Source organism: Oryzias melastigma, linkage group LG22 (assembly GCF_002922805.2).
Source record: "Oryzias melastigma strain HK-1 linkage group LG22, ASM292280v2, whole genome shotgun sequence".
Taxonomy (NCBI): Eukaryota; Metazoa; Chordata; class Actinopteri; order Beloniformes; family Adrianichthyidae; genus Oryzias; species Oryzias melastigma.
The window spans coordinates 18,416,455-18,429,947 of NC_050533.1; the positions used below are offsets into that span (position 1 = coordinate 18,416,455).

General features: G+C 40.5%; 1 protein-coding gene across 8 annotated transcripts in view; it reads left to right on the forward strand.

Annotated features, from left to right (window-relative positions):
- LOC112142367 (apoptosis-stimulating of p53 protein 1) overlaps window positions 1–13,493 on the forward strand; it is a 62,136-nt gene that overhangs the window by 42,644 nt on the left and 5,999 nt on the right. For 7 of the 8 annotated variants that reach the window (XM_024265681.2, XM_024265708.2, XM_036209853.1 and 4 more), the window contains 12 exons: window positions 1,648–1,743; window positions 4,277–4,333; window positions 4,457–4,577; window positions 4,708–4,787; window positions 4,875–5,036; window positions 6,022–6,162; window positions 6,261–6,456; window positions 6,685–6,813; window positions 10,979–11,046; window positions 11,196–11,400; window positions 11,502–11,729; window positions 11,811–12,014. In XM_024265681.2, coding sequence (XP_024121449.1) covers window positions 1,648–1,743; window positions 4,277–4,333; window positions 4,457–4,577; window positions 4,708–4,787; window positions 4,875–5,036; window positions 6,022–6,162; window positions 6,261–6,456; window positions 6,685–6,813; window positions 10,979–11,046; window positions 11,196–11,400; window positions 11,502–11,729; window positions 11,811–12,014 — 1,687 coding nt within the window. The remainder of the gene's footprint in view (window positions 1–1,647; window positions 1,744–4,276; window positions 4,334–4,456; window positions 4,578–4,707; window positions 4,788–4,874; window positions 5,037–6,021; window positions 6,163–6,260; window positions 6,457–6,684; window positions 6,814–10,978; window positions 11,047–11,195; window positions 11,401–11,501; window positions 11,730–11,810; window positions 12,015–13,493) is intronic. The other variant, XM_024265691.2, reaches the window with a different exon arrangement.

Sequence of the window (13,493 nt, forward strand, 5' to 3'; positions counted from 1 at the left end):
TTTAAACCAGAAACTAGGCAAAGACACTTGGTGAGACTTTGTGTTTTTGCACTGATAAGTTTCTGTTGGTTTACCAGCTAGCTGCAAAGTAACTGAAGACGGTGGGTTTAACCCTTTACATAAGTCAGCGTTTGAAAGGGCTCAGAGAAATGTTCAGTACACCGAGCAGCTGCTGGCTTAACAGAGAAGTGTCTCACTGCCGAGATCAACGTGGTTCACAACTCTGCATTACACCGCCAAACTGTGTGAACACAATGCTATAACAAAGGAGCTACTAACTGTTATAGTTGAGGACTCTCCCAAACGCAGACATATACAAACAAAACAAAAAATACAATGTAAGATAGTGTATTGGTAATAAGCCTTATAAACAGTAACTTTGTGGGCATATGCATTTTTTTATCTATGCTTTACCAAAGACTCACTAATAAAAAAGTCACTCTTTAATCAGATTGTAAACTACTTCGAAATACCATTCTGTCTACCAACTCTTCATAAATTGATGTATGTTTGGACCCCTCCGCGTCACTTTTTGACATTTTGGGTGTCCCCAAAACTTCTGATTGAATTTTAATTTTCCTAACTGAAAAGAGAAACCAGGTGAGTTTTGAGGGTAAAAAAGAACCTCCAGACTCATCTGGTTCTTTAGCTAGAAACTATAAAAGTATGTGATGGTGGGGTAGCGGTTTGCCCTCTCACCACTAAGAAAACTGTGATTTAAATCCCGAAAGGGACCTTTCTGTGTGGAGTTTGCGTGTTCTCCAAGTCCATTTTGGGGTTTTCTCCCGCTTCCTCCAACAGTCCAAAAACGTGCCTGTCCACGGTGTACCCCACCTTCACTCAAAGCTGTTAGTTGGATAGGCTCCAGCAACCCCATGAACTTTAAAGGGATTTAGAGGAAGATGGATGGATGGATGGATGTGTTTGTCAATCATCAAACTGTGTCTATGTGATAATCTGTTTTCCATTGGGTGATATATCAAGAAAACAAAAAATCCAGTGCTTCCTTCATTCATTTAACAGACTCTTAGACATTTACAGTTGATCGTCCAAGCTTCCATCTTAAACCAAACACTGCAGTGTTTTCTCACGTATCTGGAACAAATGCAACACACCGGGTGCAGTGCAAGTCTGTGTGTGTGTCTGTTGGAGGAGGGAAACAATAGCAGGATGTAGCTGGGACCAAACGCAGCCTTCACCCACCACCACCACCACCATGGCTGCCCAAATCTCACACACCCACATTCCTCATCCAGTCTATAAAAAAAAGAAAAGATTAGTTATTACAAATGAGACATGAGATTGGAGTTTCTCCACCTGATGTTGGTTTTGGGTCACAGAGCTGTGATTAATAGTACCCGACCCCCCCAAACCAAAACTATATTTCTGTCAGTCTGCCAAGGCCACCAGCTGCTGCCCGACAACATTACAGGAGCTCGCTGAAGCTGTGGCCCGAAGTGTGAACTGATATACTGTGTGTGTGTGTGTGTGCAGCTGCGCTTTATCTCCTCTCACTGTTTTTGCTTTGACGTGCAACAGTGTTATGTGTGACGGGTGGGAACGGTCGGGCACACATGGGAAAGCCCAGGCTCTTTCAAAATACCATGTTGTATAAATACACAGTGCAACATGTGTGTTTTCATGCAGGTTCCCCGTGTGGAGCTGACCCTCTCTGAGCTCCAGGAAATGGCCACAAGACAGCAGCAACAAATCGAGGCTCAGCAGCAGATGTTGCTGGCCAAGGTAACACACAAACACACACTCACACGGGATGTCAATCATTACAAAAAATGCGTGCATTTAGGTCTGACTGTAAAGGTCAAACGTGTGGAGTATCAGAATTATACTTTATATTTCCTTTAAAGTAAAAAGAAAAACTACTGAGAATTGTGCGCCTCAACCAAACTATATGTTCTGGACAGCTCGCACATCCTCATTCCCACATTTAGGATGTGACCTTTGAGCAGACAGGAAGCTTAGTCATTGGTGTCCTGCAGCTGCTGGGAAACTGAACTGGAATTGTACTTGAGGAAAAAATGTAAAGGATGAGCTAACAGGAAAAATGTCTGATAATATTTTGCTTGATCGACCTTTAAGGAGTGGAGGAGATTCCATGTTTTACCTTTGAGGTGTTTTGTGGCACTCAAATAGTCATTTTTAACTCAAATTGTATGAATTTCTAACACGCAGCAATAAAAATCATCTTAAATGCAATACTTTTACTATCTATCTGAACAAGAGACGGTTACGTAATGTGTTTTTCTGAGTGTGTTTGTGCTTTCAGTGAATGATAGGTGGCTGCTTGCCAACATTCCATTTCCATCTTCCTCTGTGTGTGTGTGAGAGACACACAGGTCAGCTGCAATGGGCAGCGATACACAGATGAAGGTGTAAAGCGCCTCAGTCAGCATCACACATGGCAGGCCTCGTTTCCCTCTCCCTCCATCTGCGTCTGCGGCCTACGTCCCTGCAGACGTTTGCTTTTGTTTAAAACGAATGCCGTCCAAGAGAAAATCTATCGCTTGAAACAATCGCCAGGAAATATGTGAAAAAAAGTTTCAAGAGCTCACATATTTGATCGGATTAGTTTATACTCCAGTTGTAAACAGTATGAATACAAACACAACTTTTGAGGGTTTTTTTAGGATGGAATGAAGGTTTATGGAGGGCCTAAATACAGCGGAAAAAAGAGAATAATTAAATGTAAAAGTTAAAAGATGACCTAAACCATGATGACACAAAAACCTTTTTTGTCTGCTCCTGATTCACAACAATTGATAAAAGGAATATTTACAGATGCAACTTTAAGTTTAATTTTCTTTATGCATGTCCTCCATCAGTTGGTAAATGCTACAAAAGCATTTTAAATATGACAAAAACACTTCTTTTAATGGAGTGGGTCTTTCAATGTTGGACCAGATCAAGTGACCAAACACGAGTGTACAGGATGCAGGTGTTAAAAGAGGCTTTTAGATTGATTTTGACAATTTAGACAGGCACACAAAGATCCACAAAAAATACAGAAGTCCCACTCTGATACAGAAAAAACACAATTTAAAAAAAAAAAATCCAAATACGGCCATAGCTATAGCAAACTGCAACTGTGTTTGCTTATTTGCAAAATCAAATATATTTAGAGAAAGTTCTGATGGAGTCACTAGCAAAATAAAAAATAAATTGTGAACATTTGTGCAGGAGCGTGGCAATGCAATCAATCCATTTCGTCTAAAATGTTTTCAGAAAGGGCTGCACGGTGGCGCAGTGGTTAGCGCTCTTGCCTCACAGCGAGAAGGCCCCGGTTCGACTCCCGGCTGGGACCTTTCTGTGTGGAGTTTGCATGTTCTCCCCGTGCATGCGTGGGTTTTCACCGGGGACTCCGGCTTCCTCCCACCGTCCAAAAACATGCTTCATAGGTTAATTGGTGACTCTAAATTGCCCCTAGGTGTGGATGGGTGTGTGATTGAGGCCCTGCGACAGACTGGTGACCTGTCCAGGGTGTACCCCGCCTTCGCCCATCAGCAGCCGGGTTAGGCTCTGGCACCCCCACGACCCTGAAAGGGAAGAAGCGGTCAAGAAAATGGATGGATGGATGGATGTTTTCATAAATGGTTGATGGTACATTAAAATTCATTTTTAGTTTTATTTTAATCAGGTTCATAGTATTTTGTACTTTATCAAACCTGCACTATTTCTTTAATGAAGCTTCTTCATTGAAGTCTTTGACAGTTTGTTTGCAACTTCTAGTGACATACAACCCTAACTTTTAATTCGTTTAGATTGAAATCCAGCCAAGCCTCTTGATTACAAAGCATAAAAGTCCTTTAATAAACTGCCTCCATTTACTTGAAAGGTTTAAAATAAGAAACCTCGAACGAGTAAATTATAAGATGACATTTAAACATTGAGCTCAAACAAGCAAAAAACAGGGTTTTTGAGGTCTGTCACTGCTTTTAATTTTGACTTAATTAAAAAAAACTGTCTTAAAACACAAAGTCAAGGCAATTTTGATAAATCATTTTCCAGTGAACCCAATTACTATGGAGCAAAGCAAAAAAGAAAAATGTTGCATCATTGATGTGTGCCTCTTTGTAAAATAATATTACAGCTTTGTTCCTTATTTTTTACTAGTGTGGTATAGCAGAGATTTTAAGGTTAAAGGGGTTAAAACTTCTATTCTGATTCTGTGATGTCGCTGAACACCCTCCCCACTAGCAGACTGATGATGCCAATGAAAAAAAAAAAAACATGTATGAAAGTGTCCTTTACTTTGCTGTAGGAGCAGAGGCTGCGGTATCTCCAGCAGGGCGGCAAATCTAACCAGGGACAGACTCAGGTGAGTAGCTTTTACCTGTCCACTGACTGGCAGAAAGAAGTCAACCTCCAAAGAAACAATTATTATTAAAAGCACACATGAGAATCTATAAATTCAGGTGTTTTTGCTTCATCACCCCTTCAGCCTGAAGCTGAGAAGCTGCAGCGGCTGAAGGAGCGCATGGAGACGCAGGAGGCGAAGCTGAAGAAGATCCGAGCCATGAGAGGACAGGTCGACTACAGCAAAGTGATCAACGGAAATCTATGTAAGCTCCTGGGGAAACGGTTTGGAAGTGCTGAACATTAAATTAGACCTTGGAGGATGGATGCAGTTGAGGCAGAACAATAGAAGCAACAGGAGTTTCTGCTGAAGTTGTTTGTTGCTTTTGTTTCCAGCTGCAGAGATCGATCATGTCTCAAGCCTGTTTCAAGAAAAGCAGGCGGAGCTGCAGACTGCTGTAATCCGGGTCGATCAGGTACTTCGGATCTCCTACGAAGATCCGCCAGCATTTTTCCAAAAGCAGCTGCAGGAATGATTTCCTGTTCACTTCCTGTGTTTCCAGTTGACTCAACAGCTGGAAGACCTGAGGAGAGGACGCCTTCAGCTCCACTCTGGAGCACCAGTTCAGGGAGTATTCCCAGGAACCCAGGGGGCCGCTCATAAAGGATCCCCTTTGTCTGGTCCTGCAGCTGTGGAGCTGAGGAAACTTTACCAGGAACTGCAGGTGATCCATGCTTTCCCACAAACACCTGCCTGCTGTCAAATTCCAAACGGCTAAGAAATATCACATTTAAATGACTGCAAAACTGTTGCTGCAAGAATTATTTGACTGCGGCTCCGGGACCTCATGTGCTTCTTTTACCCCTCTATTATGGCTCTTTGGTTTAGATCAAATGCTAAAAATAAAAATAATTGTAAAGGAAAAAGTAAGGAGTAAAGTTAAAAAAATTTTAACTTAAACTTCATTTACAGATCCTTACCGTCCTCAAACAGTTGAAGCACAGCATGAATCCTTCAACCAGGATCCTAACAACAGTAGCCGTAATTCTCCATCAATCCTTTGTAGTTTATCCACCTCATACCAACACATTCAGACTTAATTTTGAGATTCATTTAATACAGAAAAACAATTTATTGCCAGTAAGCACAACCAAAATAAAGCTATGTTAAGTTATAATCCACTGGATTATAAATCAGATTTTCTATTTTGAACAAATTCAAGGATTTAACGTGTGCCTCATGGTTTTGATATATGGTAGGGGTCACTGCATGAGCTCTGATTTAGTTTCTGTTGGTTATATTTATGAATTTGTGGCTGAAATGCACCAAAAAAGTAACATAATTAGTTTTTTTTGTATTTTAATTATTGACTTTACACTTCCTACTGCATTGACGTGACCCTATGATGTAGGATATCTTTTATTTTTAAAGGAAGTCATGCAAAGCTCTGTCAAAAGTTATTAAAATACTTCATATTTAAAAAAAAAGCTACTTTAAGTTTATTTAAATGTATCATGTCAGTAGCAAAATCATAAATATAAATCAGAACCTTTTTTTCCTAAAGGATGAGTGAAGACCTACTGGGTTTTAGTTGGAGAGAAATCAACCCGAGTGGCTCTTGCAGACTCCTGGATTAAAGTTTGATTGTTTGAAGCTTGCCAAAAAAAACAGAATGTTGACCACTTCTGGTCCAAAAACTGTCATTTCAGGCCCGTAACCGTCATAATCTGGAGCAGAGCAGCAAGCTGGCTCAGAATAAGGAGCTGCTGAACAAGAGGAATGCCCAGGTGTCGGTGATGGACCAGCGCATCGGGGACTTGAGGGAGCGACTGCATAAAAAAAGAGCAGAAGTACACACCGCCCCTCTTCCTGTTTACCTGTTTTAGATTGACTTTTCTGAATTACTAATTTGTCATTGTTATTGTGGATTTTTTTTGCCCCCTCCCAGTTGAGCCGTATGAACGGTGGAGCCCCGGCTTCCCCCCAGAATTCACCCCAACCAAGTGGTGGCGTTTCGGGCCGAGTGGCGGCTGTCTGCCCCTACATCCAGGTTCCTGCTGAGGGGAAACAGGAGGCGGGTTACCCTCTTTCTGCTGACCCCCCGTCCAAACCCACCCCCCTGAACCATGTCCGTTCTGCCTCAGGTTGGTGAAATCAAACCCACGTTCAGTTTTAAGGTCGACTTCTGAGCTCTAACTTTCTCCTACCTCTTTTTTTCTTGTCTTTTTTTCCCATCTGTTGTTGATCATGTTGCCTTTAATGTGCATCGATTGTGACTCTGTGATCACTTCACTGTCCCTCTGTCGTCACTGTTGGTGTGATGTCACGTGGTGGTGGGTCGTTTCTGTCTTGTTGTGGGCTTTGCTGCACAGAGGAGGACAGAAGTGGGATCAGGAAGCCCCCCAGCCAGTGGAAAGTGTCAGATTTAGACATCGTCCTGTCTGAGCCCGCAGAGACGTGGCAGGAAACTCTGTCCTCTAAAGGGGAGGACAGTAACAACAGTGAGTCCTGGGGGGTTCCTTTAGACCATCACTGCACTGATGGAAGACCAGCAGCTCCTTGAGCCTATAGCTAAGTTCACATCTCCCTCAGGAACGTTTAACCACTTCGATTGAAAAGTCTACGTAAACGCGCCTAAATGCCAGTTTACGTTCAAAACTTGCGTTCACACTTTGCTACACAAGTTTCTACGACCATTTTAGAGTTCTACATACAAACACTCACCCATTGATCGTGCCTTGAAAGTTCAGGGACCCCGGGCTCACACGCGGTCTATGACTTTGATATTTCCTATATTCCACCAGTATTCCCAATACAGTTTTTTCAATTTTTTTGCCTGCAAACAGCCCATATCCACCCATAAGGGCAGTTGGGACTATAAGGTTTTAAGCTTTTATGAAAACTAATATAGCCCCTTAGTCACAAATTAAAGATCCATGTCTACGATCTTTAACTGAAGAGGACCGTACCTTATCTTTATAGGTGGAAAAACTGAAGAGAACATTCAAACCAGCCATGCTGGAAGGGGTTGATGTCACTATAAAAAACAGATGGTGCGGAAGAAGACATAATGAAATCAGCTTCACAAAGTGACCTTAAAACGTATGGGTCACGTGTATAAGGGCGCAGACAAGACATATGATAGTCGGCAGCTGCTCGAGGTCAGGAAACAGCTTCAGAGAAAATCTGGGGGCCAAACCCAGTCTGGTCTCAGGCTCATTTCATTAACATCTCTGATATATTTGAGAGGAGTAACACCAGATTCAAAAATAAATTTAGAGAAACTAGATATGTGTATTTGTAGCTGAGAATCATCCTTATATGTCAACTTTTCTCAGTTGGAATTAACTAGCTCTGCATTCATTATAGCGATAGTGGAGCTGAAACATTCACAACAAAAACTGCTGGTGTATGTAAGCGAGACGAAGCGAAGCAGCAGTGTTAGAAATCCCATTGTTTTCACAAATGCCAAAGCAAATGCCACAGTTCTATTTATTCCACGGCTGCATAACGTGGAACATTTAGAGCTGTAAATCATAGCGGTGCGATGCTTAAGACAGGCGGGCACAGCAAATGAATGAAGGGAAGTCAGAGCTATGTAATTCTACAGCTATTTACAGTATGTGTAATAAGCGTGTGAGAGTGTGTGTCTGTAGGATAACGTGTTTTTAGCTGTGGTGGCTGTCAACACTCAAGAGTAGAGCCTTAAAACAAATGACTTTTTTGAACACAGAGGATGAAGGGACTTTTTTATTTGTTGGGAAGTTAGACTTGCAGATGATGGTTCTGGTTTTACTGAGTTGAGCTGATAGTTCATAAAAAAGGTCTTTTTGAAGTATAATGTTTTAGGATTACCTGACCAGTATCCAACCCATTCTCACCCCCAACTTGTCGCGGTAACTTACGCATAACCAATACCAGGTTAAGTTTCGGGTACCCGTCCGCGTCCCGGTTGGGGACCCCTGATTAGCAAATGCATTTTTTCCGTCTGTGGCCCAGTACCAAGCAGCATTTGGACTGGTACTGGTTCGCGGCCCGGATGTTGGGGACCCCTGATTTAATGAGACCAGCCCTCACGTCAAAAAAATGACAAGTTGGTGACACCCAGAACATCAAAAAGTGACACGGAAGGGACCCGAACCATACGTCCATATATGACGTGTTGGGAGTGAAATTGCATTGGAGAATTGTATATACATTTTCAGCTGCATTGTTTGATTTTCTTTGATTTATAAAGGGTTACTCATCCAAACTAATCAGTTTGACTCCTCTCTATGAACCTTAAACAAGCAGCTTTTGGGTGATCGTCCACTCATATGGAGGCCAAGTCTCTTCTAATTGATTAACTTGACCACTTAATTGATGTTACTTCTCACCTTGTTCTAGGTGACTTTAAATTGACTGACTACTCAACAGAAAATGTGTTAGTAGTGAATAAAAAAGTATTTCATTGGTCCAGGTCCTTCTTGTAATTGAAAATTGGTTCTCAAGTGACTTACCTTGCTAGAGAAATGTTCAAAAGAAGAGTCTGAGGCGATGGACCGTTCTCATGTGAAACTATTCCACCTTTGTGAACCTTGCAAAAACAATGACAGTTAGTGTCAGCCCAGAGTAGATTTACAAAAACTAAAGTATGAAGGGACTTTGAAATTCAATTCAATTTTATTTATACAGCCCGAGGCAATTGTCTCAACGGGCTTAACACCGGTTGTTGTCCAAAAACCAAAACATTTGAAAGTGTAAAAAAAAAACAAAATCAGCTTAAAACCTTCCTTGACGTTGTAGTAGGTTTGTGCTAAATACACAGCAGCTTTTTGTGTAGAAGTGATAGCAAAAACAACCCTCAATAACCTCTAGTTGTATTTCTGTCCAAAAGAAAATAAACTGCATCCACTGCTGCCTGCTGTAAATTATCTTTGAGACTCAGAAAAACAATTTTGCAGTCTTAAAAGTTCACATAACTTTTCTAAGCATTATGATATATTTTAGAAATATTTCTTCTAAAGAGCACAGGCCAGTTTAGCTGGGTGAGTATTGTAGCAAACAACACTACTGAGTGCCATACTGCCCCCCTGTGGACCGTTTGACTTATCACAGTTCAAGATTTCCTCATTCTGGAGGTTCTGGATATCCTTGGGGAGAAACATCCCAGATTGAAACAAGGTCAAGGTCTTAGAAACTCACACCTTTACATCCTCCTGACTATTAAAATATAACACATGGTAAGAGAAGAGCATTTTCTGTGGTGAGTCTAATATTCTTTATGCCAACCAGAACAACCAGAGAAAAGGCCATCAACTTGTCAACTAGGTTTTAAGCTAGTTATTGGGTTATTGCACATCTTAATATTTTTATTGTGAACCAAAATACCATATTCTAGATATTTTTCAGTCTTTTTTCTGTTTATAACTTCAGGTTTCTGTACAGATGTGAGATTACAAAACTGATTCCCATTTCTCTCAAATTGCTGATTTGGCTTTAAATAAAAACTATATTATGATTGTATGAATAACAGGTTTTGTAGCCGTAACCTTTGTCCCTGTTTTGTCCTTGTCAGCGGTTCATTCAGTCCTTCTCTCTATAACTTTAAGTGGCAGCTTCTAATCCAGGCCTCCTGGCAGAGGCCCAACTTTCCACCTCTCACAAAGCTGTTTGTTGTTGTGTCGTGACTGTTTTCTTCCTGAGGTCAGCGGCGGGCTGCGGCTGCGGCAGCGGCAGATACCGGCCTGCACAGCTCCAGCTTATCAAAGCGGCCGCAGAACTCCCAGCTTATTAGTTAATCAGTGTTTGTCTGGTATGTGCCAGAGCTGTGACGCAGCTCTGCCTCTGATATCTGTGCCAAACGGTTGGGTAACCGTTGAAAATGCTGCTCCGAGTGTAGATTTGGCCAATTGTTGCTTTCAGTTAAGCTTAATGAGAGACATTAGGGAGATTTGAATAATTAGAGACAGTTTAGGATTTCACAAAACTAAGAGCTTTAATAGTTTGACAGATCACTTGATTTACAAGAAAACACAGTTATTAGTCAACATTGGTCAAGTGAGGTTATTGAACTTTCATTTAAGTCACTTCATCGTTATCCTACCATTCCCCTACTGGAAACTGTCTTAATACTTAATTATGATATTATGATATTTTATATAATTTGTTTCAAAAAATGAAAAAAAAATAGTATTCAGGAAATGTTTTAGGGCCAATTACATCATACTCTCAGCATAATGTGCTTTAATCATAGTTTCACGAAAATTTAATGGGAAACAAAACTTAAAATATTAGTAATAAAAACATCCAGATCAGCTTTTTCTTTCCTCCAAGTCATTTTGATTCACATCTTCTTACTATTGATAAATCTCACAAGATCATCATCATTCTTTGAAAGAAGAGAACAGAATCTAACATATAATATGTTTTTTAAATTTAAAGTCATGTTAAAAATAAAGAAAAAAGAACCGACTGTCGTAATTCTTTTTTTATAAATAGGTTCAGGTCTTGCAGGCTCTGACAGCCCAGCTGTGACTCTGTTTACCTCATGTTTGTTTTATGCTCCTGCTCATTTGTGTTTTTGTCTGCTCCATTTGTGTTGGTTTGTCATTTCTAAGTTGTCTTCCCCGTACTAACCTAAGTGCGTTTGTTCCCCTCACCCCCACCCCAATTTTTTTTGATCAGCAAATGAAGCGTCATGGCCGAGCATCAGTAAAGGTGTACCAGACTGGAGAACCGGCAGTCCAGAACAGGTAAGGCTATAGATAAAGATGGTTTCCATGTTTAGAAAGAAAAATTAGAGCAACAATCTGAAGGCGGAACATTCTGGTTTCGGGGCGGAGCCTCAGTTTTTCACTGGGAAGCTTTTTCTGACAGATTTGTTTTCTTTCTTGCCCATCAGCTCCCCTCTGGTTATGGGACATACCCCAGCGCCACCCACCAGGCAGCGGGGCATCACTGTGCAACAAGCTCCCTGCCCCGCTCTGCTCCCGGCACTCTGGGCTGGCCCCGATCCAGCGTCACAAACGGCGCCTCCTCCCCATCGTCATCGCCCAATTCCCAGCAAATACAGCAGCGCATCTCCGTCCCTCCTCATTCAAGCCAAGGTACGCTTAGCCCCGCCCCTACAGGATAACTCTTTTAGCTTTATTCCTTCTTTTGAATTCAGTTCCTTTAAATGAGTTATCATGCTTTTATCTGCTGTCAGGTTCTGCCATCTCCTCTCAGCCAACTCCAGCGTCTCCACAAACGGAGCGCACAGATCCCCCCCCAGCAGTGGCCGTGCGCCCCTTCGTGCACGACCACTCGTCCAGGCCGCAGTCGCCCAGAAAGGGCCCAGCCACCATGAACAGCAGCTCCATCTACAGCATGTATCTCCATCAGCCTCAGGCCACAAAGTATGGCTCTCTCAGCAACAGAACTACCGTCAAAGCCGGTGAGAAACGTCGATTTTGACTTCACTGCAGGCGCAAGAAGATCAAATTCTTATCTGGATTCGTCTGTTTCTTTTCCACAGTTTACGGAAAACCCATCCTTCCCTCCTCGTCCACCTCTGCGTCTCCCGTCCCCTTCTACCAGGGGGGAAGAGGAACGAAAGCGAGTGGAGAGGATGTCATGGATAAAGGAGTAAAAGGAGAGAGCGGGGATGGGAAAATCCTTCCTCCACCCAGCGTGGACAACATCCCTCGTCCACTAAGTCCTACTAAGCTCACCCCAGTGGGTAGGTAGTCAAGAACTGCATTCAAGTGGTTTTTAGTTTGGTAGTGCCTTACTTTGAGGTCAAGTGCTTCTGTTTTTTATTTAGTGCTTTATTTATTGATTTATAGCTGAAAGAGAACAAGATACTGGATCATTCTACTCTCATCTAAGTCTGTGGTGTCACAGGATCAAGACAAGCTTAGCTGCTTTTCTGAAGAAAAAACGTTTTAGACCAATTTTTGTCCAAGTCAAACTTTCTTCAAAACACAACAGATTAAAAAGAAAAACTTAGATATTTTGTGTTTGACGAAATTTGTGGCTGCTGTTGAAAAAGTGGTAAAAAACATTCTATATTATTGTACTGAAGCTTTTTAGTGAAGTACAAGAGCATTAGGGCCAGTTTACAGATTTTTTTTTTTAATTACGACTTTAAATCACATACGTTTATGAGAATCAGACTTAACTGTTAAAGTACGGGAATAAATAAGATAGCTGTAAAAAAAACTATTCATACAGACAGTCATATTCATAAATGCAAAGTTGTGCACAAATTAATATTTTGTGCACAACTTTTCAGAAAATCTTTTACTACAGCATTTAGTTTTACATTTAACATGTCTCTTTTGAATACAACTTTTTTTTTGTCTGAAATACAAATTCATATATTTGACATTCAAAAACTGTCAAAAATACATCACAGAAGAAATACATTATTTTTGACGCCCATAAGATTTATGACATTTTTTCATATAAATGTACATCTTTTAATCTTGTGAATTTACGAGAAAAAAAACTTGTAATTTTATTTTATTTGTTTTTGTGACCCTAATACCTCGTCGTAGGTTAAATTTAAAAAAACTAGTATTTTCTTGTTTTTTGGGGGGATTTTTGTAGAGGCATCAATTTCTAAAATTGAACAGTTTTTCATGACAAAAATGTCACAAATCTTAACAGTTTTTTTGTATTTCTTTTTTGTGTGTTTAACAAAATAGGACTTAAATTAAATTAAATTGTATGAGTAAAATTGAAAGGAAATATTAAAATAGTAAAATCTCTAGTTTGTCTGGCTCACTCTACAAGAATATTTATATCTTTGAATGTAATTATATTTCTATGAATTAAAAAAAATCAAAAACATTTTCAATATTTCTTTATTTTGTAAACTTGTTAGTCAAAATTGTAGTCAAGATGATTGCTCAGCCGTTGCGTTCATTTTTAGAAGTGTATTACAATTTTAAAACGGCAATAAAACAAATATTTTAAAAAATTAAAAGATCATATGAAACTTTACTCGTATGGTTATGGTTAGCTGTGAAGATTCAGAAATGTTTTTACACTCTAAAAAATTAAAAGGTAAACATGTTTTGAAACTCTGTTCGAGAAGGCGTGTTCAAAAGAGAAGGTTTGATGAGAACAGCAGTAAGTTAGGATTGACCGTAGTCTGTAATAATACTCCAACCCTTCAGATCTACCATCCTGCCTGTCTTCTAGCTCTCCTTGC